General features: G+C 36.2%; 1 protein-coding gene across 10 annotated transcripts in view; it reads right to left on the bottom strand.

Annotated features, from left to right (window-relative positions):
* TBCK (TBC1 domain containing kinase) overlaps positions 1-25,875 on the bottom strand; it is a 105,627-nt gene that overhangs the window by 44,405 nt on the left and 35,347 nt on the right. For all 10 annotated transcript variants that reach the window (XM_038178408.2, XM_027456798.3, XM_027456800.3 and 7 more), the window contains 11 exons: positions 24,469-24,568; positions 22,642-22,691; positions 22,145-22,274; positions 21,150-21,248; positions 19,812-19,874; positions 18,741-18,867; positions 18,151-18,201; positions 16,889-16,972; positions 13,751-13,836; positions 5,629-5,665; positions 4,052-4,213 (listed from right to left, as the gene is read on the bottom strand). In XM_038178408.2, coding sequence (XP_038034336.2) covers positions 4,052-4,213; positions 5,629-5,665; positions 13,751-13,836; positions 16,889-16,972; positions 18,151-18,201; positions 18,741-18,867; positions 19,812-19,874; positions 21,150-21,248; positions 22,145-22,274; positions 22,642-22,691; positions 24,469-24,568 — 989 coding nt within the window. The remainder of the gene's footprint in view (positions 1-4,051; positions 4,214-5,628; positions 5,666-13,750; positions 13,837-16,888; positions 16,973-18,150; positions 18,202-18,740; positions 18,868-19,811; positions 19,875-21,149; positions 21,249-22,144; positions 22,275-22,641; positions 22,692-24,468; positions 24,569-25,875) is intronic.

The following is a 25,875-nucleotide window of genomic DNA, read 5'->3' as shown; positions in this document are numbered from 1 at the left end:
TAGAGTTTATATTCAAAGTAGCTCCTCAAACACAAGGAGAAAGAAGAATACAGAACAAAACAAACAAACAAAGCACATGCCTTTGGGCAATAATTTCCTAAACCATCTTATTTAAGCAAGTTTTAGCAGTTGCTGAAATGTCCTCTTCGTGCAGCCCCACCAGGGGCTAGGACATTTGGTATTACAGCAAAGGGCTTTTGCAGTGTTTCAGTTGACCAATTATTTTGTCAAACCCTTCAAGTAGGTTTCCTAGTACACGAGAATATTGTTAGACCTAAATACTAATAAAGCACGTGAGAATTCTGAATGGCAAATGGCAATTTGGAATAATAATGTTAACCACAAGATGAATGATGAAAAGTAAATCTCCTTTGCACAGTGACATGTATCATTTCTGTTCCCCTTACAAGTAGAAGTACAAGCAACAGTTTACAGGAGAACTTGGTTAAAACTATGGTTCTCAAACATGGAAACGTATGCCTGAAATACGCTGAGGTATGACTATACCAAGCAACTTACAAGCTGAGGAAAGTGGCAGACATGAACACTGAAGGCTTTGCCATTCAGAAGCTGTAAGTCAAGAAATTCTGAAAAGAACAGAGTCCAATGGAAACACTTGATGGGAGAGTACTCCTGATGGAAAAGAAACAAGAAAGCAGAATCGGGACCATTTCTTATTTCAGTCTGTATAGAGAGTAAGAACGAGCATTTCGGGGAACAGTTTGCGGTGTTTTCCTTAATGTAAAAACTGCAATGTTATAGGCTCCACTAGCAGAAGACAGCGCTGTTGAACCTAATTATTAACATGGCTTTTCACGACAGAAACACCCTCAGTGCTACGGTACAGTTATTTTTCTGACTGAATTCCTTATACGCAGAGCTAGGAACAACTGTCAGCTCCAGCAACAACAAGATTATGGAGAGCAGCAGCAATGATCAATTCTGGAAACAAAGTCCAATTTTATTCATAAAATTGAATCATACCCCTAGCCACTTCAAAACCATTTTAGAACTGTTTTTGAAGATTTTTAAGGAAATTCCCAAGTTTTGTACCTAAACTTAGTCAAGAGTTAAAATCCTGATCCAGTTTCAAATACAGTGCAACTGTCCCTCCAACAAGTAAATAAACCTGTAAGGTTCCCTGCATCACCGTCTCTATTCAGAGACATCCAGATACATGGAGTTTTAAAGTGTAATGTTTTAATTAACTTTTAATTTTCCCTTCCTGGCCAGAGTTCAATTTTTACATGAAGCCACAAGCAAAGTATGGCACTCACGAAGGAATATCTGTTTTCAATATTAACAAATTGAGATTTCCACTAGAGATTCCAAAAATAGCAAGTGATATCCATTTATACAGATAAAATATAGTCAAAGCTTTGAGATAAGCATTGCTAAGGGCTTTCAGAATCAAGTAATCAATACCAGCACCGTGCCCCTTCTTTTTCCCCACATCATTAACTTCTCTAAGCAATAATCAGAACTGTGTTATGTGCACTGAACTCAACTGTGAACTGCAACCAAGTGACCTGAAAATAAATTTGTGGGTTATTTTTTTAAATTAAAATGTATCTTTTTAGTGACAGGTACTGTAAAAACAAGAAATGTTTAAAAAAAGCATTTCACAAATTTGCAAGATAGAGGTATAGTAGCGTTATCAGTCTGGAAAGCAAGTCACTTTCACTGGCAGCCTGAGATAAGCCATTCTGGTGCATGGAAAGCTTAAAAACCACAGGAGTTTCAGGCTGTTGAGCAACAATTGATTTTAGATTTAAATTATTGCAGATGTTTAGAACAACATAATCTCTTCCTTGGGGTGACCCAATTCCACGTAAAGGTTGTTTGTAAATTACTTCCAGAAAATTCACACGCATGGTGCAGAATTTATTTTAGCCAAACCCCTGTTTGGAATATACAGGTGACAAAATGCAAAAGCAGTCACGACTTAATAGGAAGTAAGACTTGAGTTAGAAAGAGAAGCACAAGGCCATGGTAATTTTATGTTCAGAGTGGTTACTGATTCCAGAAGTCTCAACTAGACCAATATAACATTTCATTTTTAAGTCCCTTAGCAGTCAATTTATGATGTGCTTTGGATTAATCTCCCAACATTCAACTGTGTCACTATTGACATCCAAAGCATTGCAGACATCACAAATGCTTTAAATATTTGTTTTCAGAAATTAACTGAAACGTTTCCTACTGGAACATCGAAGTTGACAACCAATAATCAGCAGAAAGCATACACATTGTAATATTGCAGGCTTTAGTTATTTAATTTTACTATACAAATAGATATGTATTATGAGAACTAATGTGTTCTTACACTTGACCTCAGCATAAAGTACATCAACTGTCAGAAAATCAGCCGGTTCAAGATAAATTGGAATATATAATTTAGAACCACTTACGGAAAAAAATAGGAAGGTATGACCTTAGGCAAGAAAATAGGTAAAATATTAATGAACCTATATTTAACTAAGATAAAGATAATGCATAGGGGAGGACAGAGACAATCTTTTAGTTTAGCACTCACCTTTCAAACCACCTGAAGATACCAAGTTAAATTTAATGAGAGAATTTGAAATGACTGAGCATGTAGACCAAAACCAGAAAGAACCAACACTATATGGAATGGCCTATTTAATTTTCTTATAAATTGGAAAAATAAAATAGCAATTGTGTAGTAGAAACTGAGCTGAAAGGTAGCAGAAAAGCAAAATTTTGAAATCTGGACGTTTGTTTAATGGCATACAGTGAGAGACAGAATTTGTGACAATAGAGAAGCCACAGAGCTTCACCAGTGAGACCTTGCTGAACTTCTGAGAGACTGACTTACACAGCTATGAACTTAGGTGCAGCTGGTTTGCTACCACACTGTGGGCTACTGCTAGCCCCCGAACTCTGCAGTTGTGGAGACTGCCACACTTAATAAGAGATTTTTAAGATTCAATGCTCTTCCAAACTTGATTCTCTCATTCAATTCTTCAGGAAAAGAATGACTTCTGTTTCAGGGAATTAATATTTGAATTACACACATGGTGTTAGAATACATCCCACTAAATTTATAATTGGCCCAGGAAATAAGCAAATGTTAAAATTCTCTTAAGAAAAGGCCACATGATTAAAATTGTATCACCTCTTCACCAAAACCTATACCATGTTAGTGAGATCCTGGGTTGAGGAGAGGTGAAGAAGTACAAGATCATGAGCACGTGCTGTGTGCAGTAGACTTCCAATTCATGTATTATGTAAATATTAGTCTGTCACAAGTGGAAACATCTTCCAGTGTACACTGTTTACTCAATTCAAACGCATGCTACTGCTTCCCTAGAAACTCACTCAGAAATAAAAGCCAAGCTTCATTGCTAACTACCTCTTTTTTTTTTTTTTTTTTTCCCCAAAAAGATGTAAGACTTATTTATATGGATAGGTCAACAACTTCCCACTGAACAGGAGGGCAGAACTTCTGAATGATTATGTAGCCTCTTATCTGATTTTGGGGGTTCTTTTGAAAGCTGTAAGTTTCAAACGAACTGATTTAACGCCAAGCAATTCTAATGGTATCTGTATCGCTTTTCGTAGTATATTAACTTTACCTTAGTTGTTTTCATATCAACAGTTTAATTTTATGGAAGGAAAACAGACTAGCACTAGCAGCTAAGTGTGACAGCACTGTATAGAACAACACTTATTTCCTACTAAAAAGCCCCTACCAACTGCCTTGTTTCTAGAACTGGCACGTCTGTGAACGGTCACTCATGAATTATTTAAGATTATTCTAAATTTCACAAGGAAGTACTCTAACTTTCACACGGAAATAAAAGTGAACTCACCCAGTTCTTGCTAAGACAACAAAAGGACTTCCACTAACTTCATCGAGCTATAGTTACATAAACTCCTTGCCAGTTTGTGCATGGCCTTAATTTAACATTATTTTGAAACACTCATAAGATTTATAGTACATATTCACATATTCACATGAAAGCACATGGTTTCTTCAGCAACACACTTGGGAAAACAGAAAAAAGGAAGAAAGTTTTTTCTATACCTGGTAAGTCTGAAAAAAGGAGAATGCATTCGTTGAATCCATTAGCCAGAAGACGATCCCTCAGTTGTTGAAGTATAGCCACTCCTATACAGAATGGGAAGGAGGAATTTCCAAGCAGTAGCGTATCCCACAAGTGAAAAATTTTATGCAAAGGGAAGACATCTGCATGACAAACAGGCACCACAATAAATAAATAAATAAATAAAGTTGTGAATTAATATAAATGCACATACACACACTTGAGACACTTTCTTATCTCCTGTCTTAGGGTTATTTCTTTTTTTTAATCTGGGAGCAAGCAGGATTCAACCTGTTTAAACACGTTTCTTTTCGTATGTATACAGACTATTCTAGAAGTAATCAGTACCTTCTTTCCTTATTAAATACTTTGAAATATGAAGGTTTTCAGATTTCAAACACAAACAAAATTAGGCAATTTATTCTTTTTTTGGTACAAAATAATTATGCATGAGGAAATGCATAATCAGTAATTTCCAATAGCATGAAGACATTAATGAGTGAATCAATAAGCTCAACTACTTTAAACCAGACAAGGAAATGAGCAGAATAGAGCAAAAATTGGCAGAGAGGAATAAAGACCTATTAAAAATAGCACCATTTTGCATATAAAGCTGAAGGTGGATCTCCTAAAATACATTATACTTCAACTAAATAGTTCTAACACTCTTTAAATTAATTACTAAATTAAAGTTAGTAAATTAATTACCAAGAAAATTACTAAATTAATTACCAAGAAAACCATTTTCTCAGTTTTCCAAAGTTGAATATTCCAAATTCTCAAAAAAGGTTTAGAAGATTGGACAACTGCAACAGCCAATGCCTTACAATCAAGATCTTTAGGAACTACAATCAAGAATCTCATGTGAAATTCTTTGTCATTTTAGAGAAATAATCCATCAGTTCTTTTCATCTCACCATTTTTTTTTGATTCAAAGTGTGCCAATGATGACATGAAATGAAAAAAAAAAATCAAAGATCTTCGAGGAAAGAAAATGACAAATTGCTTTCTAGTCTTGCTTTACTAACTTTCCTGTCTTTCATTAAAAGCCCACCAAATCAGAAAGCTCTTTTTGTTCCAAGTATACATCCACAAATATTGCAGTAAAGCAGAATAATATGTGAAAGCACAAGAAGATAAAGCTTGTTTTGTTGGCCTTCAAAAATGAAGTTACTCTTTGTTACCTTAACTGGGTGGGGGGAAAGGTGTTTTAATTATTGTTATTGTTACTATTCCTATTACTTTTTCCAGCATAACAGCTTCCTTTTCACATTCCTTCAGTACTACATGCACAGAATAATCCAGATCAAGTTTAATACAGTTCTTTTTTTTTCAGAAATAAGAAAACACTAATTACTGTCAACTACGAGCAGAAAGTATAATGTGACAGACACTGTTGAGACTCAAGTCACAACACACATCACTGCAAATTACAAGTGACCTGCTAAATGACATACACACACAATCAATTAGGAAAGCTCTATCTGAAAAAGTGAGAAAAGTTATCCTTAAGAAATACAAGAACAATTAATCAGAAAAAAAAAGAAACCATACTCACGTGTAAACATTGTAAGAAACCAAGGAATTGCGTAGAGCTGCAAAAGGTGGGGGGAGGAGAAAAGACAACAAAAAACATGTTTTATTAAAAGCTCAAGTCCTCGTTTAGATCAATTTTAAACTATATTAAAAATTGCACAGCTTGGCAGGAACACATTTAAATGGGAAATAACTGCGGGGCCCAAACTGCTCTGATACAACTTTCAGCTGCCAAAAGGTGTTCCCATGCCCAGAACCCCCATTCTCATCTCTTCCAAATTATTATTTCCTGATGTCGTACTGGAAACAACAACAACCATCACTTTCAGCAGGGTTACGTTTGGAAAGAGCACCAGCACCACGAGCAAAACCACCCAACCACCACCAAAGTCGTAAAGCACTCAAGAACCTGCTCTAGTAAACTGTCCCAGTTCTCCCCTTACATCATATGCTGCTCCATGAAACATGACTAAGGGTGCTTGAGCAAGCATAAAACAACTTTTTGACTATAGAAAAAAAATATATATAAATAATTAGAAGTGCAAATCACAACTTTCAACAGAAGAATTTATAGATTCATGGTATCGACATCTCTTGCCTTTGTTGATATTTATTATAACGTATACTTCTCAGTGAAAGGCAGCAAGAAGTTTCACTCTTGTAAGTCACTTAAGCAAATACTGCCAGTTACTGACACCTTAGGGAATTTACATTGTTCTAACGTGACCTGTAAAGACAGGTGTCATCACAAGAATTTGAGGCTGATTCAGTGCTTCTATTACTCTGGGACTAAGAACTGTAACAGCTACAGAAAACCTCCTTTTGGTCAGAGTACTTATGACATTATCTATATAGATAGATAGATATAGATATATATAAAAGATTCAGTATGTATTTAGAATAGCTACCCATTTATGACACCTTGAGAGATTCCTAATCTTTAATGAAGTACTTTGTGTGTTGAAGGCAACAGAATCTATTTTCACGAAACATCAATTTCTACAGAAGGTCCCTACAAGTTAGGAATGCAAAGGCAGGACTACCATTGTTAAAATTTACTCAGCTGCATAGCTCATGTGCTCTGTTTTCCATTTCTGAAGATTTACAGTTAGACATAAAGCTTAATATATTACTTTTTAGCTCATAAAAAGTGCAAATTAATCCTCCTATTATGCCTTCCCTGGAAGTAAGCAAATGAAAAGCAGAAAGCATAATCAATATTATGTTAATAAATGACTACTTATTCCATAAACTCTTAAACAGGGTTATGGCACTGACAAAACCATGCGCACATTTGCTGAAAGGCAAATATGTCTATCAAGGCTCTCTCTAGATTTTATTCCCACACCTTCATCTGAGTATTCAATCATATCTGAACCGTACACTGTCCATAAAACTAAAGGTTTTGCTAATGTCTGCTTAGCATTTTCAATATTTACAAGGTTGTGTTTTGAGTTGTTTTTTTTTTTTTTTTAATTTAAATAAAGCTTGGCCTCTAACCTTTCAATTGATTTTAAGTGTTCAAAAACAAAAACAAATCATCTCCTGTCACCATTTCAGCCTCATTGTACATTCATACTGTTTCCCCGAGTATCTCTCTTCAATGCCTTCAGTAGATGGCTCCCTACTGAATAATAACACCCTGCTCCCTGAAATATCCCCTGCAGTGATTGTGATCAGCTAATACCTGTTTACCTGCTTACTTGTATGTGATATATTCTGTGCAGTAGGAAAATAAGCATTCCTAATAGCCTGAGGTTCCTCTTTGCTTTGAGGTACACATTACGTAGACATCATTTTTTTGAACTACATTACTTCCTCGGTATTTAAAAGCAATTACTTCCTTCTTCTCATACATTTGATTAAAATGTTTTACCAGAGCATATCCACTTACTCCTAACTTCATACACAGACACCTGTATCTTGTATACATACACATAAAAACATACAAGAAGGACAAAATTTGAAATATTAAACAGATCCTCATTAAGCCTATCAATAGCAACATGAAATGTAAGTCAAACTATTTAAGTAGACAGTATCAGTCAAATTTTTATTGAAGAGATTTTGCTCTCAAATTTTCATAAATGTGATGTTCTAAGACAAGGAGGTCGAGGTAAACCTGAAGTGGTTATGATTACCATTAATAAGGAAGCAAAGAGACAACACTGGTATTATTATTCTACCATACAAGTGAAACTGAAAAACAAAGATGAGAAAAAGAACTGCACAAACCTGAAGTCCTCAAATAAACAGGCTACCAAATCTTTTTAGTTAAATGGCTTCACTTTTAATATATTATTAGTAAATACTGCCCTCTAGCAATCACAGGCCAGAACAGCATTTTGCCATTCTGTACTAACAAGCTGCTTGCTTGCTGTTTAGGTTTTCAACCCTTTACTACTCAACCAAGGAATGTGATGGGGTTATGTCTTTTATTCACACTTAACATTAGGTATGCTTCAGAACGATGTTGATTTTATCCAAAGTAGCGTTTGAACTGCTGGAAGAGCTTGGGGATAAGTCACATTAAAATAAAAACCTTTAAAACCAATACTTCAATTTTAGACTGAGCTTGAGATCAGCAATGCCAGAATTATCATTTTGCTTTGCCAGTAATGTAGGAGCAATTCTGTGCTTTTAAGTAACCAGCTGGACATCTCTTAGCTATAAAGAACACAGCAGTGCCCTAACGTCACTAGCAACAAGCTGAAAAAAAACACCATATTTTTTTTAGTTAAAATCGGAATCTCCTGTCCTTCCACTTTGTTTCACTGTCAGTCCTTCCACTATTCTATATTCTATTTCCTAGCTGAAAGTCTCCAACAGTGCTGACAAATTCAAATATGACAAATTCTGCTCAAGACCTGAGACTGAAGACCCAGTTCAGTGTTTTTCAACAGGGTGAAGGCCTTCATTTGCCCCTAATTAGGTAAGAAGTATTTGAGAACAGTCTTTTTCCCATTAGAAATTCAACCTGCTCAGAGACACCGACTGAAATCTTGACGAGAACCTCTTCCATGAGAAATTTATTGTTGCCTGTTCTTACTGCCTGCATTATTTTGTTATTTGGCTTCACTAGAAGCTGAGATTGAGATACAGAAGACTTGCATGGAAGTTTGAGATTTCTGTTGTAGACAACAGTTTTAAAAATACTTATGTTCAGAGGCTTTTGATTCAAAATGTCTTTTAGAAGGGATAGCAAGCTGAACATGAGCGTTAATTTTTGTTGGTGGGGATGGTACAGAGCACTAAGAAGCATACGCAAGCATCTGGCTCTGTTGAAAAGTCTGCAGCAATAAAGTGGTTGACCTGTATGAACCAGGTGCACCTCATGAACATCACAAGGCAACTAAAGTGAAGCTATGCACCTGGCTACAAGATAATGAAAATGAATTATTTATTATTGAAGGTCTTAAGTTTCAAAGCATCAAAAAATGCCAACACTCTCCACAAGTTCTTGAATGTTATGTATATGCATAACAAACAAGTTTACCGTAAACCTCTAAGAAAGTTCAGTCTCTGCACCTCAGAACTACAGAGCTGAGATCAAGGTTAAATACCTATCATTTTAAAGATAACACACACACACAATAGGGATAATCATCATCCTCGTAATCTTTTATAGAAGAATTCTCATCTGACCATCTGTCATTTAATACATTATGTTATTTTAAACTGATCATATCTCCTGTCATATCTCCACACATAATAAGAAAAATTTGTAGATGGATAAAGAACTATTTTATGGTATGTATTTCATGCTATTTTCAGTGCTCAGACTTTGATTGTTTGTACCTTGCCTCCTCCAAGCTCATCACTTGGATAGGAACTACCAAAATTAAAGGCAACATGGGGCAAGAACTCTACCTCCAACAGTTAGGTTGCTTGTTTGCTTCAGGAGAACATGCTAAAAATGCTGCAAGAGACAGTTACAAAACAGTTTGTCTGCCATTCTAAGCTGCTTTCTACATATTTTATGCAAGTACTGCCTTAAATGCCAACAGGAAGCACTCACAAAATGTATCATACCTTCCTATTTATTTATTTATTGAATTGCCCAGTAACAATCCCAGTTATTGAAGATCTGTTAAGTAAACCAATCTTTTTTTTCCATGCTTCCCAAACTAAAAGACCATTTGACATAGCAATACAGAAAGGTGGTAAAGACAATGATCCCCATCTAAAAGGAATAAACCCCTGATCTTGCACCTTCATATCTCGCTGCTTTGTCTTCAAAATGCATTCACACATACCTCAGGCCTACATGGGGCCTAGACAATTCCATGCGTAACTGCTACATAAAAATGCAAAAAAGGACTAGGGATGCAAAAAGAAGGGAAACAGAGACCAATTTTGAACTTCAGATTCTACCCACCTACACAAAACATGAAGAATGATCACATTCCTCACAAGATAAAAATATCAGCAAGAAGCCTCTCCCCCAGATTCACCACTAGGTAATCATGCAACAGAAGAGGCAAACTGAGATAAAGTACTTCAATCACAGGATTTTTAATTCTTGGTTAGATGAAGCCCTGTTACAAACACCTCCCGAATTATCACCAAAACCAAGATAAGGTATCTATCTACCTGTGACAGCAGCTCCAGCAAGATGATATTAAGTAACTGCAGCTAGACTTTGTCATCTCTTTTAGTGGCCAGCTGACAACTGCATCTAATTTGCAGCTGAAAGCTATTTAGAATAATTTATGCCCCGTTAGTAACATAGCACACCTCCTTGTTTTTCTTCAGCTCAAAATGGTCTGTTGTTGATGTCAGAATTATTCAGTAAAACAGAGAACAGATGCTATAAAACATTACAGAGAGTGGCGGAGATTATAAACTTCAGGAGAATGAGCGAAGAAGAACTGGAAGATTCACCGTACATACCTCTCTATTTACATGTAAATCACATAGCCACAGCAATGTACTTAATCCAGGCACCACATCAGGTAACTATATTCACAACTATTGAACCTTCAGCAGTGTTCAATATTCGGAGAGCTACATAACCTGAAGCAAATGGGAAAGGTGCCAGGAAATGCAATCTTTCCTGCAGCGGGAGCCTGCGTTTCAATGATGAAAGATTAATCAGGGTTTACTTTGATAGGATTAGTACTCAAGCACGGAACTCTGGTTCAGATCTCATTACTAAAGTGCATATTCTTCACCTTGATGGATCTTGGGCTGTCTTGTTACAGGTAAAAAAACAAAAAACAAAAAACACCTCTCTCACTGATCTGGAAGGCAGAACTTTTTTTTTTTTCCAAATGATATGATTTAGAAAAGACAACCTCTCTTCAGAGGTCGCTGTTAATTTTAGAATTGGATTTTTTTTTAATTATACCCCAATTTTGTAATTATTTGCTGCACTACCTACTCATCTCCTGTTCTAGACCGTAACGCTTGGCTCACATTTGACTATGTGCTGTCTGATGACTGGCACAACACAAAATCTAAAATATACAAAAATAGGTGATTTTTAACTCTTCCATTTGACTTGCATTTTTGGAAGGTTTTGGTGTGGAAAACTGTAACTGCATAAAGCAGGAGCTGCTGAAAGAGCAGCAAACAACCACAACAGGTTGGTTAATAGCAGAAACGGAGACCTGTAGGATGGTCAGGGAATTTACAACTACACATCCTCAATGGAAATGAGTGCCCTGGACAACAAGAAATACAGAGAAATTGCTCTGGTCCCCACAGGCTACAGCAAATAAATATTGGGTGCATTTACACAGTGATGCCGCTAACTTGATTCTCCCACAGGAAATTAAATGTGGATGTTACCCATGTCCTTTATCCCCCACCAAGCACACAGCCTTTCTACAGGTGAATATCCTCCCTGCTTCCCACTTTCCCTCACCTTCATCCCTTCCTTCTTCAGATGTGGTTTATTAGCAGTACATGTGGCCTTCTAGAGCATCTGTTTATAGTGCAGTAGCCTAGCTTTATCTTTTGCTTATTTGAATGCCACATTATCTTTTCAATTTGCATCATAAATAACATTATTAGGTTAATAATACCTTTATATGTGAAAGCATTTTTTTCCTCACTACAATTTTTGTAAACAGTGCTAATGAGTATCCGCCAGTCCCAAAGACAAGCAAATTCACCCAGGAATTGTGTATAACATGATTTTGATAGCCTTGGCCTTTCTGCCTTAAGTTAAAGCATTTCTTAAGCATAATGCTTTACTGATAAAAGAACGATTGACAGGAAAACAAACAAACAAAACACATACATATTTCTTTTTATGAAATAATTTCTATGTCAACCTCTGACTTCAGTTTCCTTCTTCGATTTTCACTTCTCTACTCTTAGAGAGGAATTCATATTGACAACAAAAATTGTTTCATAGAATCATAGAATCATAGAATATCCTGAGTTGGAAGGGACCCTTAAGGATCATCAAGTCCAACTCTTGACACCGCACAGGTCTACCCAAGTTCAGACCATGTGACTAAGTGCACAGTCCAATCTCTTCTTAAATTCAGTCAGGCTCGGTGCAGTGACCACTTCCCTGGGGAGCCTGTTCCAGTGTGCAACCACTCTCTCTGTGAAGAACCCCTTCCTGATGTCCAGCCTAAACTTCCCCTGCCCCAGCTTAACTCCATTCCCGCGGGTCCTGTCGCTGGTGTTAATGGAGAAAAGGTCTCCTGCCTCTCGACACCCCCTTACGAGGAAGTTGTAGACTGCGATGAGGTCTCCCCTCAGCCTCCTCTTCTCCAGGCTGAACAGGCCCAGTGCCCTCAGCCGTTCCTCGTACGTCTTCCCCTCCAGGCCTTTCACCATCTTCGTAGCCCTCCTCTGGACACTCTCCAACAGTTTCATGTCCTTTTTATACTGTGGTGCCCAGAACTGCACACAGTATTCGAGGTGAGGCCGCACCAGCGCAGAGTAGAGCGGGACAATCACCTCCCTTGACCTACTAGCGATGCCGTGCTTGATGCACCCCAGGACACGGTTGGCCCTCCTGGCTGCCAGGGCACACTGCCGGCTCATATTCAACTTGTTGTCTACCACGACCCCCAGATCCCTCTCTTCTAGGCTGCTCTCCAGCGTCTCATCGCCCAGTCTGTACGTGCAGCCAGGGTTTCCCCGTCCCAGGTGCAGGACCCGGCACTTGCTCTTATTGAACTTCATGCGGTTGGCGATCGCCCAGCTCCCCAACCTATCCAGATCCCTCTGCAAGGCCTTTCCACCCTCATTCGAGTCCACAACTCCTCCAAGTTTGGTGTCATCAGCAAACTTGCTCAAAATGCCTTCTAGTCCTACATCCAGATCGTTTATAAAAATATTGAAAAGTACCGGCCCTAAAATGGAGCCTTGAGGGACCCCACTGGTGACCGCCCGCCAGCCTGACGCAGCCCCGTTTACCATAACCCTTTGGGCCCTGCCCGTTAGCCAATTGCTCACCCATCGTATGATGTTTTTATTTAGCTGTATGCTGGACATTTTGTCCAGTAGGATCCTATGGGAAACCGTGTCAAAAGCCTTGCTGAAGTCCAAAAAAAAAGTTTCCATTGTCTAGTCTTAGGATTAATTTATAATTAACAAAATTTCTGTTATATTGCCCATAATACAGAATTGTTTTTCATTTCTCTCTGTCTTAAAGGCTTTTTCCAGTGAAAGGACCCACCTTACATACATGTTACGCTCTTGATTGCTAAGCATTTTCCAAGATCTGACAATATCTACAAATTAACCATCACTTGTATATATATATATATATATATTCTTTATTGCTTGCACACTGATTTGTCTTCTGTGTTAATCAAAAGCATTTAATTAATTTGTAGAAAGTTTTCTATTAGTCATTTATGGCCATGTTTGTTTTGCATGCTAAACCACATTTTAAAGATAAAATTACATATTCATTTTAAGATTAATCGGTAAATTAAAACAAGTGATTAGTAGTAATTTTATTGTATTTATCATGCCAACACAAGGGGAAAGACTGAGGTATATAAAACAATAATCAAAACTTCATCATTTTATACACATACCCAACAAGGTCCATTAATACACGTCTCCTAACAAACTACTATCAAAAATTTTGAAAGGCATCTCAGCCTAATTGTCCTCATTTTCCATTTTTTACTTCCTTTGAACAATATTTTTAAGAATATTCCACTTACATCTGGAATAAAACCAATGTCATTGAGATGGTTACTCAGCTCTGGATCATGGAATGCAATCATCTGGGAAAACACCGTCAAGTATTCTGAAATGACAAGCAAATTCAAGATCACTAAAAAAATACATGCCAGCATATCTTGTTATTTCATTATGGAGCAAAAAAAAAAAAAAAAAAATTTAATTAAAACAAACAATCTAAAAGAAAACACAAAATAAAACATCAAGTGAATACCAGTACTGTCTTCCTTATCACCATTATATTCAACACTGATGGAGAAATGTTTGTCTTCCTTAATATCGATTTGGATTTTCAACAAAGCTTTACTTGACTCATACTCAAATTGTGATGTATACTTGGAATGCAAAGTTAAAGACTTTTCAGTATGGATAAGAGCCACAGGATATTGATGGAAACACAGTAGAAAAACACTGTTTCTAGAATTTTTAAGACCCAATCCAAGTGAAATACAAAGTTTATACTCCTTTAATTGTGTTCTATGTAGTTTATTTTCAACAAAGGTAGATTTTGTAATCCAGAAAGTGTAGTGTTTAGTGTACAGAAACCGCTGTACACTAAACCACTGTGGTATTACTGCCTCAAGAATCAGGCATCTCAGGAGTGGCAGCCTCTCCTGCCTGGTGCTGCATCTGTTAGGGCGCAGATGACCTGTCAGCATAACCACTGGTGAGTTAAGTGGATAAACAGACCCATGTTGAATTTTGTGCCACCAAGGCCAGGCTGCTTCAGAAGTTTTTACATCTTCTCCAGCATGTTATCTCAGTCTCAAGACAAAGAAATTCTTATTCACATCCACACAAACTGGGGAGATAACGGAATCTATGCCTGAAGTTCATAACGCTATAAGTGCTGACCTTAAGTGAAAATAATTAAAAATTTCATCTGTAAGCTGCATCCTTTATCAGTTTTGCACCATTAAACAACCAGTCACCAGACAGGTAATAGCAAACCAGTAATTCAACAGAATCCTACACATTCAGTTGTGCGCTGATGAAAACAACTTCAGAATTAGTTTCCCTGAAGAACATTTATTTTAAAATAAAAATTAATACCCATGATCATTCTCTGCAGATATACTACAAGTTGATAAATACCATCTTTATTTGACTAGCTTCTCTCACAAAATATAATTACTGCATGGGATTACATGGTTAATTAAGGGTCTAGTAAAGACATATGAGCCTTCACAAAAAAACTCACCAATTGGGTCCAGCCAACTGCTGCTGGCTGGAATTTCATTAAACAATTTTTTTGATTTGTTTTGCATAATTAAGTGTTCCATATCCAAACATCTTTAACTGCTCTTGCTTCCTATTTAATGGAAGGAAATCCATCTGATAAGCTTAGGAAAAAACATCTATCTTCACTGTTTAGAACTGGTCAGACATGAGGAATGCTGAACTCTGCAGTTTAAACAATTTCTTCTCTCAGCCCCTATATGGAAGACACAAGGCAGCTAAAAGCTAAAATTGCAGTAGGCAGTCAAATGACACTTCTTTATGCTTTCTTCCTACCCAGTAAAGCAGGAAAACTATAAAGAATTTTTCCTTGAAATTGTGTGAAACTCTGGTGTTTGACTTAAGTCCCTGGAAAGGATTGTATCAGAATACTTGAAAAAATCCTAAGAGTTCCAGTCTGTCTGAGTCTTTGATGACAAAAGGTGTTGCAAAACAACTTGGAAATGGCGTACTTCTTTATTTTATGGAATCCTACTGACCTGTACTTATAACTTCAGCTGATATTTTTGTAAAATTTTGATTCCTGTGGGTATCTCAATAGGGAACCTCTAGAGAGAGAAATTATTATTTTATGTAAGAGTATACCCCCTTGAGAAAATCTTTACCAAGCTATTAAAGTGAGAAACAACTGATATAGTATACTCTTTTCATCTTTAGACCTTTACAGACTTTTTTTTTTCAGCATGCACTCTTTCTTTATAGAAAAAAGTAACGCAAAAAAGTTGTCTTGAATTGCTTTTCCAAACTATTCACTATTTTGCATAGTCAGTTCATAGTGTCTCTGATCCTTCATATCTCTGGAAGGACATGTCTCTGTCCTTCATATGTTGCCTCTCCTAACCATGTTCAATCCTCATGTTAGCTCTCCCCCTACTATCCAATATTTAACTGCTTTTACAGCTAACCTTTTTTTGTTGACCAGTTCTTAATTTCCTTTCTTTTTCTGAAGACAAAGAAATGACAGACATTGTTCCTCGAGAAGCTTCACAAGTTATATAGAAAAGAAAATTTCTGATGAAGAAATACAAGGACAGCAAGCCATGCTGCAACCCACTATTCAACAAACACTTATAACTTGTTGCATCTAAAAGCATTGATTGCCACATGCCTTTTTTAAGCTATCAAAGGCTTTTCAAGCAGCTTCTGTTTAAAAAAAAAACAAAAACAAAAACTGTTTACAAGAGAAATTATCTTTGTCATCATAGACAGTGCCAAGGTGGCTTTTTAAGTCTGCACAATTCCCTCTTTGTGTCTCCTTGAAATTTACAATTAATTTTAGAGTAAAACAGACATTTAACCCCCAGCTGTTGTTTTAATTTGAGACACCTATGTAGCTGAACGCTGAACTACAGAACATATTCCCCATGGCTCTCTAAGTCATGTCCTGTGTGGATAAACATTATTAGTTCAGTAAGAAAATCCCCTCATGTCTCAAGCTCTCTGAATACTGTAAAACCCATTTCCTGAGTAGTATCTACTTTGTACTGTGCCTCCTCTCTACCTTGCCTTGTTGTCAAGATAGCTTCTGTGATGATATGAATTCGACCACCTGAAGGGTAACTGTTTACCATCTAACACTGGAAAGCTTATTTCCTCATTTTACAACTTTGCATAATCAATTGACTCTTACCTTGGATAGTACATGGAGCTGTATTTGTTGTTTTGGTAAAGCTTATAGTTTTTTTTGTTTTTTTTTTTAAACCTTGCGCAAATCTTTTCCTACTCTATCATGTTCCCATTATTCTTGCACACTTTCTTGTTTTACTTAAAACAAACTTTTTGAAAGGCTTATTTTAAAGCCACTTGAAAAAGTGTATGTATAAATGCAGACTTAATTCTGCCTCCTAGAAGAAATACAAAAATTAAAGAGATTTACTTACCTTGAATAACATGAGAATTGTCCTTCAGAAAGAAGTTATACAAATACTTGGGTATGAAAGCAGACATGCAGGCATATGCCAGAGCTGGGGAAAAAAAAAAAAAAAGAAAAAAGAAGAAAAGGATGAAAAGGATGCAACCACAGAGGCAGAAATGTATGCATATCTAAACATGTTTATTATTAAGCAGATAAAAAGCATAAGTTTTTAAAATCAATTAATAAGCAAAAATGATTGTGCAGAAACATAAAAAGGGCACGTTCCTTATTAAGAATTTTAAAAGCTCCCAACGTTTACCCCTTGATTAATTCTTGGGAATTTGGCTGAGAGACAGTCTACCTATTTTAATACAATTCTTGGCAATGGTGGTAGATCAGAGATTTAAAAAGGAGCCTTAGTTAGAAATATGGTTTTGACATAAATTATCCAAAGAAATTATACATAGTTTGGGAAATGATAAACAAAACATCAAGTTTATACTGAAGTGACATAGGATCACATTAGAAATGAATTCTGGTTTATGAATTTTCTGGCATGGAAACCATAATTTAAGTATCTGAGCCAAATGTATGCAATTAAATTAGTAAACTAGAACACGGAAGTGTGCATTTTTCACTATTATATTTTGCTGCAATGGAAAGAAAACCAGGTTCTACAATCTAACTATAGGAACATGTCCAAGAGCAAGAAAAAACTGTTGACAGAAATATGTAAAAGGTACACAGTAGGCATAGTAAGAGTTACTGTCCTGAGAAACTAACTTCCCCTCTCCCCCATCTTATTAAAAAGCTGGATGCAAGGTAATAGAAAGCTGGACTAGGCTATTCTGAACAAATCACATTCTAAGATGGTAAAGGCTGGGTATCTAAAGGTGGGCTGATTTTAGGAATTTAAATACACCATCATCTTTTCTGAATGATGCTAGTCTGACAGGTTAATAGTTACCAAATAACACGTTCATTGAAAAACACAAGTACTAGAGAAGCATTTCTTGTTTTTCTATAGTTATTTGTACTTTGTATTATGTTTTATTTATTGTGTTTATTAATAAACACAGTATTTGAACCCTTTGCTTGAGCAGTAGCACACCACATACTCTTTCTAAAAACTGACCATTTCTTTTGACCCATGGCAACAAGAGCTTTGAACTTCCTTCATAGTTACAGGAAACTCTTGTCTGTAAGTAGGTGCAGTCACAGCTGTATACAGCTAGATACAGATAACAGACTGTGCTTCCCCTCATCCCCAGTAGAAAAGGTGCTCACCTTCATTGTTAAAATTCAAGTACAGGAATGGTGCACAAAGAGAATCAAGACCTAAAGAGGGAAGAGCCACGAAAAAACAGCATGAAGATCTCATTTATTGTATTGCAGAAGATGAATTCATTAACTTACCATGAACATTTGCATACTTGATAGTGATTATAATACCTTCAACATCAGGCTTCACGCATAATGCTGAGAACAAGCGTGAAATCAGTGCATAAAAACAAAAAGGATTTAAAATTGTTAAAACTATAGCACTGAATTGATTATTCTGCTTTGGCTTTCAAGAAATGCAATTTACATTCCCAAGATCTTGCCTAGTAGGTTCTTCAGTGTTTGAACTGGAATAAGCAAGAGATTATTTTTTTTAAATGAACTGATTGAAATTTAAGGAGAGCATAAGAAAAAGGCGGGCAATTTTACATTAAAAATTAAATATAAATTATTAGGATCTAAGTTTGCAATAACCCACAGATTCATTCTTCAAAAGAAACAAAAGGAAAGCAATCCAAAGAAGGTGGTTTTTTTTTCCTTAAGTTAACCATAGCTTTCCAGGTAATTACCTGAACTTGCTAACTAGTCAAACTCACCTTGCCAGTATACCAAATCAGGATGGGAAACAACCCAGGCCTTCAATACACGCCTAAACTTTGCATGACCCTCTGGTGATGACAGCAGTTCATCATACTGATGGCAACGAGGAATATCAACTTCAATCTGTACCACAGCCAAGCATACAATATAAAGAGATACATATAAGGAGTCAGGACAAGTGGGGAAACACTACAGCAATCATGCAGCACTAGAGGTGGAAGTCAGCCAGACAAAATAGGTCAGACCACCACCAAAACCACAGTCTGTTTCCCCCATCACTCTCAGAAATGTAACTGAAAGGGGACAGGGCACTAACAGCCGCACTTAAAAGATTAAAAACAGAGAGGGTTTGTTGGTTTGTTCTTTAATAAAAATAAAAATCAGATTCATGTTTTAAGAAGGGTTCTAACAATTGAAAGCAAAAAACCAGCAGATTACATCTATCTATCTATCTATCTATCTATCTATCTATCTATCTATTTTTAACCCAACCTTTGGCCTATTTCAGGTGATACCTTTGTTCAACAGGGTAATTGAATCAGAGTACTCAGAAAGCTGTACCCAATTTGATGGAAACTATGTATTCAGCCAGCTGATGGAATAGTTGTTGCTCATGGTGTCTATTTACATTTGGTAATAATTCTTGGAAAACTTAATTATTCAAGAAGCCATTTCTGTGAAGCACATTTTACTTCAGAGGATCTCAGGGTACTTGGTGAAGTCCGGCATCAGGTCCAAGAGGCACAGCAAATATTCAATAAAAACAGACTTTTCAACAACATATCAATAAAATTGTTCACTACACTTTACTGTTGCTACAGAAACAGAGGTTCTGAAGTAAAAGAAGATTTCACTTACCAAGTGTTATAACTCAAATTGAGCTAAACTAGTTGTTCCTATCAGTTCTGCAAGATTCTTGCTACAGCATGAATAAGGTTAGAGGACAAGGGAAACATTGTAGTATGATCAACCACATCTGGCATCACAAACAAATGACAGCCACTGGCGGAAAAGATCTTTGCATTACTTCAACTTACAATGTTTCATCACAACAGAAGTCTTTTTACCTGTCTGTCTGTAGGAATTGGTGTGTCTTTATCAATGGCATCATATTTTGCTTGTATGGCACCCTAAATGTGGAAGAATAGATGAAGTTAGAAAGCCCTTACTGATGTAAAGGCATATTATAACGTACACACAGATATACAAAAACTGACTGTTTTTTGTCAAATACTTTAGTTGGCAATTTTTTTTCTGAAAATATATACTTTCCCAAAGCACAGAAAATTCTCTCTGCTCAATTTTAACAAAAGCATCTTTATCCTGCTATATTTCAGGATATATAGACCTTTCTGTGACGTTCCAAATACCCTTAGTGATTTTCTGTTGTTTACACAGGAAGCAATATACTCGATCCATTTTCCATTCTCAAGTTAACTGAAGCTTTCAATTTCAATTAAGTAATTTACCTTCGACACTGCCAAGTGGCTTTCAGCATCAACTGCATAAAGGCTGCCTATTAATTACTACTGATATTACCAATATATACAACTTTTAAGTAGCCAGTACATGCCTAAATCCCGGAACAGGTATGCTCACAAGTGCATTTTAATGTTATGGGACAGGGAAATACTACCTTCATTGTACACATGCTAAGCTGATGAAGCATATGAACTCACCAAGCAGGGGCCAGGCCAGGCCCCTGACCAGCAGTTATTCGTTTCCTTTACAGCTTTTTTTTTCATCATATTATACGGCACTCAGCTGATAACACCCTAAGCTAGATTTCCTAAAAAAAAGCACCTTGAGATATGTAATCTATAAGAATCTCTTTGCTGCCCTACTGAAGATTGCAAGCAGAATAGATGCAAAAGCTGAGCTGTTGAGCAATCTCTCTGAGGGGTCTTCATTTCTGGAATGTTCCTTTGGGCAAAGGACACTTCATTTATTTATTCTCCAATCTTTGGAGGATGTGTATTGGTTAGTAGGTGAAAAAAAGATATATTTGATATTTTTCACCCTGATTTGCCCATCTATCGCTGACTGGGGAAGAACTGCATTTGACAAAAATACTAAAAATAATTAAAAAACAAGTTAACTACCAGTTGTATTTAAATAATTTCACAAGATTTATTGTATGGGTACTATTTTTTCAACCTATAATCAAAATGAAATATAAAGGATTTAAGGCAATATTCTTTGAAATCAAATAATGTCAGAAGCAAGAAACTTGCTTGAACATTGTCTTTGTTCATACAATTTCATGCATCATTTTCTTTAAAATTGCACTAATTTACTTGCCAAATCTTCAAATCCTTTCCGGCTTTCCTGTCCAACCAATTCCTATCCCATTTCTTCCCTGGTCAACACTGGAATTTCCACAAATGGCTTCCCATTACTCTTACCTCAACACCCAACAGGGCAGCCCAGGTTATGCCTCTCAAGAGAGGAGGGATGTCAATCCTGGCTTCTTTCCAAATCTGGTTTTTCTTATATGGGTAGGCCTTCCATGAGAAGAAATTAATAGCAAAAACATTAACACATAACTGAAATGAATCTAATCCCCATTCTGGGAAGTTTTTTCTACAAACGACAAACTGTGTCAGTCTGAACAGTGAATGCAAGTTTTACAACAAGCAAGTTTCATTCCTAAAAGGAAACCCTGGATGGCAAAGTATGGTTAGATATTAAAAGACCCACTCTTTCTCATAAATGTATTCATGTGCTTTGGTATATATTTGATATAAATTTAGTGATACTAATTATTATTATTTTTCTTAATTATATGTTTATACTCATATATCCAATTTTGTTTCATTTAGCATTTCTAGTTTATGCCTTCCTAAGTACTGTACCTGTTAACTCTCTCTCACTCTTAAGCAAGAATCCATCTCTCTGCAAACATGTAAGTAGGGTTTGGTATTCCCTCCCCTCCCCAGTATGAAACCCATGTTTGTATCACAGCTGTAGAGGTTAAGACTGCTGTTGTTTTCCCCTACAGTACTGCTTGGAAATGCAGAAATATGCACAGCTGTATTTATACCTGTATTAGGTATACATACCCTATAAAAGGTATAAATCAGGGAATCAGTCAGGAATAACTGGAATAGTAAGTCAGGAAATCAAGGATGCAGGATTAGTTTCTTCAGTAAACAGCAGGTATTAGCAGCAGCTCTATTTTTATGTGCATACTTTAAAGTCTATTTTTATATTCAGCACAATAAAGAGACCTATTTCTCATATTTTTATTTTCAATCTTGTTTTATTTTTGTAAGGCATTCTCGCTCCTCTCTTTTGTGGTCTCTTGCATCTCTGCTTCCTTTTTCAATTACTCAGTCCTTCAAAAATCCTCTAATTAACAGACCAAATCCAATTATCCAGCATCAGAAAGATTCCATACCTTTAGGAGCCTGTCAAACAGGACAATTCTGTTTAGCTGATACTCTGTGTCCCTCTCCCGGATGATCAGAGGAAGACTGGCAGCTGCAGACAGCTCATTACTACTATTTGAATGAGGTAAAGTTGACTGGCTGGAAAAAGAATTAGGATAGTAGTAGTAAAGAGCAAAAAAAACACAATTCATTGTGAAAAAAAATGAATACCCAGTGATGCATTTTTGAGTCAGAAACAAGTATAAATGGATAATTTTAAATATTCAGCACAAACAGTTGATTTACTGAACAGGAAAGCAGGCTGGAATTCTCAGTTTGGATTCAGGGCCCTAAAGCCACCGGTGCTGAGTGCCTTTCAGCTCTGACCAACTTTAAGAGCCAAAGCATGACATGCTAGGTTTGCTCTTGGAAGATGGCTGTTTAGCTGCATGATGTGCTACTCAAAAGTAGTAACTCAAAATTCAATCCCTTACATATATATGGATTTACACACACACACACTTACTCATCTTCGAGTAATGGATAAAATGCTTCCCCACCAACATCTTTCAGTCTCTGAAATGAAATAAAAAGACAATTCATAATCAGAAAGCTGTTCAGAACTCACAAACAAATACTTACTGGGCTCTGAAAACTATTACTTTACAATTCATTTACCAAGTTTAGTAGCTTGCTCTGAAACGTGTCTTAAGCATTAGCTCAGCTCTCAATCAGCAAAAAAAACATACAGCCTTTAACACTAGAAAGTTTTACTAATATAAACTATTTTATTATTATTTTTAAGAGATAACGGAAATCATTCTGCCTGAAAAGAACTGTTATTGTCTACATAGACCTATTTACACATGCACACACAGAAAAAGCTTCTATGGACCATGGATTAATTGATCAATATTATTTACTATTTTTTTTTCCTTGCTTTTTGACATGGACTTCCTATCTAAGTAGCTGCAAAGCAACTGCAGAGCTTGGTTTTACTTTTTTAATCAGTTCAAAAGTTATGTAAATTTGAGTTCCTTTTACTAGCAGCATCTTAAAGCTGCACAGAAATACAGACACTCTCTGGGAAGGTGACAGACAAGTGTGCCTGGACTCTTGCCTGAAGTTTTCAGACATCTTTGGTGCATCATGATTAATGTTTAATACCATCCTCCCTGCAGTGCTCTGTTTTGCAGTTCAATCCCCAACTTAAAGGCATACAGCACACAGCCTGTTCCTCCTGGGATTGACAGAACAGTTCACTCTCAGTTCATTCAGACCTGATCCTCTTTTGATTTCAAGCACCATGCTCTGCTCCAAGAAAAGTGTTTGAAGAATTGTGTAAGTTCAAAAAAATTATTTCAACTAATATTGCAAGGTTCAGGCTTGTATCCTCCCCAAATAAAACTGCAGTACACTTCTACTGCAGTTAGGGAGGATACAAGCCTGAATCCTGCATGCTGCTGCATTTATACAAGTAGGCACTAATAATCAAAATTACAGATTAAGTGTTGTTTTTTTTTTGTTTTTTTTTGGTGGCAGACATCAAGACCTCAGGAGTCACTTTCCTTCTTAACCTCCATAGTCATATGGAAACAATTTTTATAAAGACTGCTACAGAATTTCAATTGCTACCATAAAAAGCCAGTTGTAAACAGTGCATTGTAAATTTCTAATTCTATAGCAATAAAGCTCTACATCTATGAAGATACGTGAACAATTAAAATACTTCAGTGATGTATGCAGTAAATCTTGCAACCCATTGCTACAGCAGGTAAAATAAGTTAGCATGAGTTTATTATGCCACTGAGAGAAAACTGCATTACTGCATTCTGGCAAAATACTTTGAAGTGTTCTTTCAAAGTAGTTGTTTAAGAGATATATTTTTAAAGGTTAGTATTAAACTACTAGAAATTTGACATCCAACTCTAAAGGATAAATATCTGAAGGAGCTGCAACTGAATTGAGCTGATGTTTCTTTTGAATATTGTGAGCCACCTACAGACAGGAATTAAAGAATGCAAAAAGACACTCACTGCCCCAATTAGTTTAGCAATACTGCAGAATATCAGGTGCTACGAAATTATTGTGACTGCACCAGAACAAAGCACAGGTGATAAAAAATTAGAACAGAGGGGTTGGGGGAAGATAAACCAAATTTAGAAAGCTTTTACAGAAAAAGCAACTTAATAGCGTAAATCAGAATCTAACCTAGATACCAAGAAGTCTTCTCTTGGAATCACTAACACTGCCCTTTTGTAGAAACAGCAGTGGGAGCTGCTGTTCCATATTCCCTTTAAACAAATGTTTCTGCAGCAAAGACATAAGCACCTGTGCACAGAATTTTTCTTACATTTCGGAGCTGACACAGAGACAAAGTCACAGTTGTGTCATCTAGGAGGGAACTTCTATCTCGTCCTTGCCCAAAGCTTTCACCATCTTCTAATAAAAAGCTTCAAAAGGGAGAGAAAATATATAATTCAGGTCATTTTATAACATAAGATTTGATTTAGAAAAAAAATATCTTACATCAATCAGTTTCTTCTTTAAAACAAAACAGTAGGTCTTAGAAGTATACTGCATTGACTCTGCAAAGCATGAAACCTGCTATCAAGGGAATGTACAATCACCTTAAATTATTCAAGCGGCTTTTTGTGTAAAAAGGCACATTTCAGGCTTTCCACGACTTTGGTTTGCGCACAAAGGAAGACTAATGAGATATGAGATTAATATTCCCTTTTATTCCTTGAGCTGGCACAGAACAAGACTATTTAATGGGAGAAGCAAAAATAAAACAGCACTGTCATTTGAAAGCCATTTCCAACCATGACAAAAAAAAAAAAAAAGAGCAAAAATCTGATGCAGACCTGTTCTGTTGCAGTCTAAGGGATTAACAAATGCATCCAAGTAAGAGTATATAAGAATTGCCTGTTTAGTGTTATTTTAAAGTAGACAGCATCAAACTGACCACTAGAAATTAAAATATGGCTTAGGAAATTGAGTCAAACTGCATTTTTGAATGAACACCTCATCGTCATCATAGTTAGCACAACTGAAAATGTTTTCCCCACATAACTTGAAAGCAGAAACATTCACCTGCAGGCACAGTAATAGGCAATCCCTCAAAATGTCACACTATTGCTGCTATCATACCATCACTTAAAATCTAGATTTTTTCTGTTTTCAAGATACTGCACTTTTGCTGTACATGCTGATTTCATATGTTTTTAAATCACAGACCCAGCAAACTGATTTATATGAACACAAAATTCTGTTTATTAAGATCAGATTGCAGGATTAAGACATCACTATATTACATAAAATTGCAACATGTGCAGCAATAAGATAAAGGCAGTAACACTGTTAGAGAATTACAAGTAAAAACCAAGCATTTAAAAATAAATAAATAAATCGGCTCATCTGCTGAAGAAATGAGCTGACCATTCAGCACTGCTGCTCTGTGAAAGAGAATTCAGATTGTGAGAATTTGCTACAGAATTAATTAACTTCCAATTACAAATATGGTATTCAAGCATAGTGAAACTTTTTTTTTTAATTGAAACTTAATGCTATTTGAATTCATGCCAAATTTAGGGACTTCCAGTTCATTATGTTGTACTTCACCTAAATTTCTTCTCAAATTTCAGAAAGCAATGTGCAATGCAGCTAGATAACAGATACAACTGTTCAAATAACACCTCAAATTTGGTAAGATGGGATGTGAAATGATTTTCTGCTGTTCAAGAATCCTATTTTCACT

This window comes from Anas platyrhynchos, chromosome 4 (genome assembly GCF_047663525.1).
Source record: "Anas platyrhynchos isolate ZD024472 breed Pekin duck chromosome 4, IASCAAS_PekinDuck_T2T, whole genome shotgun sequence".
Lineage (NCBI taxonomy): Eukaryota > Metazoa > Chordata > Aves > Anseriformes > Anatidae > Anas > Anas platyrhynchos.
The sequence above is the reverse complement of the archived record's forward strand: the minus strand, read 5'-3'. Positions and strand labels throughout refer to the sequence as shown.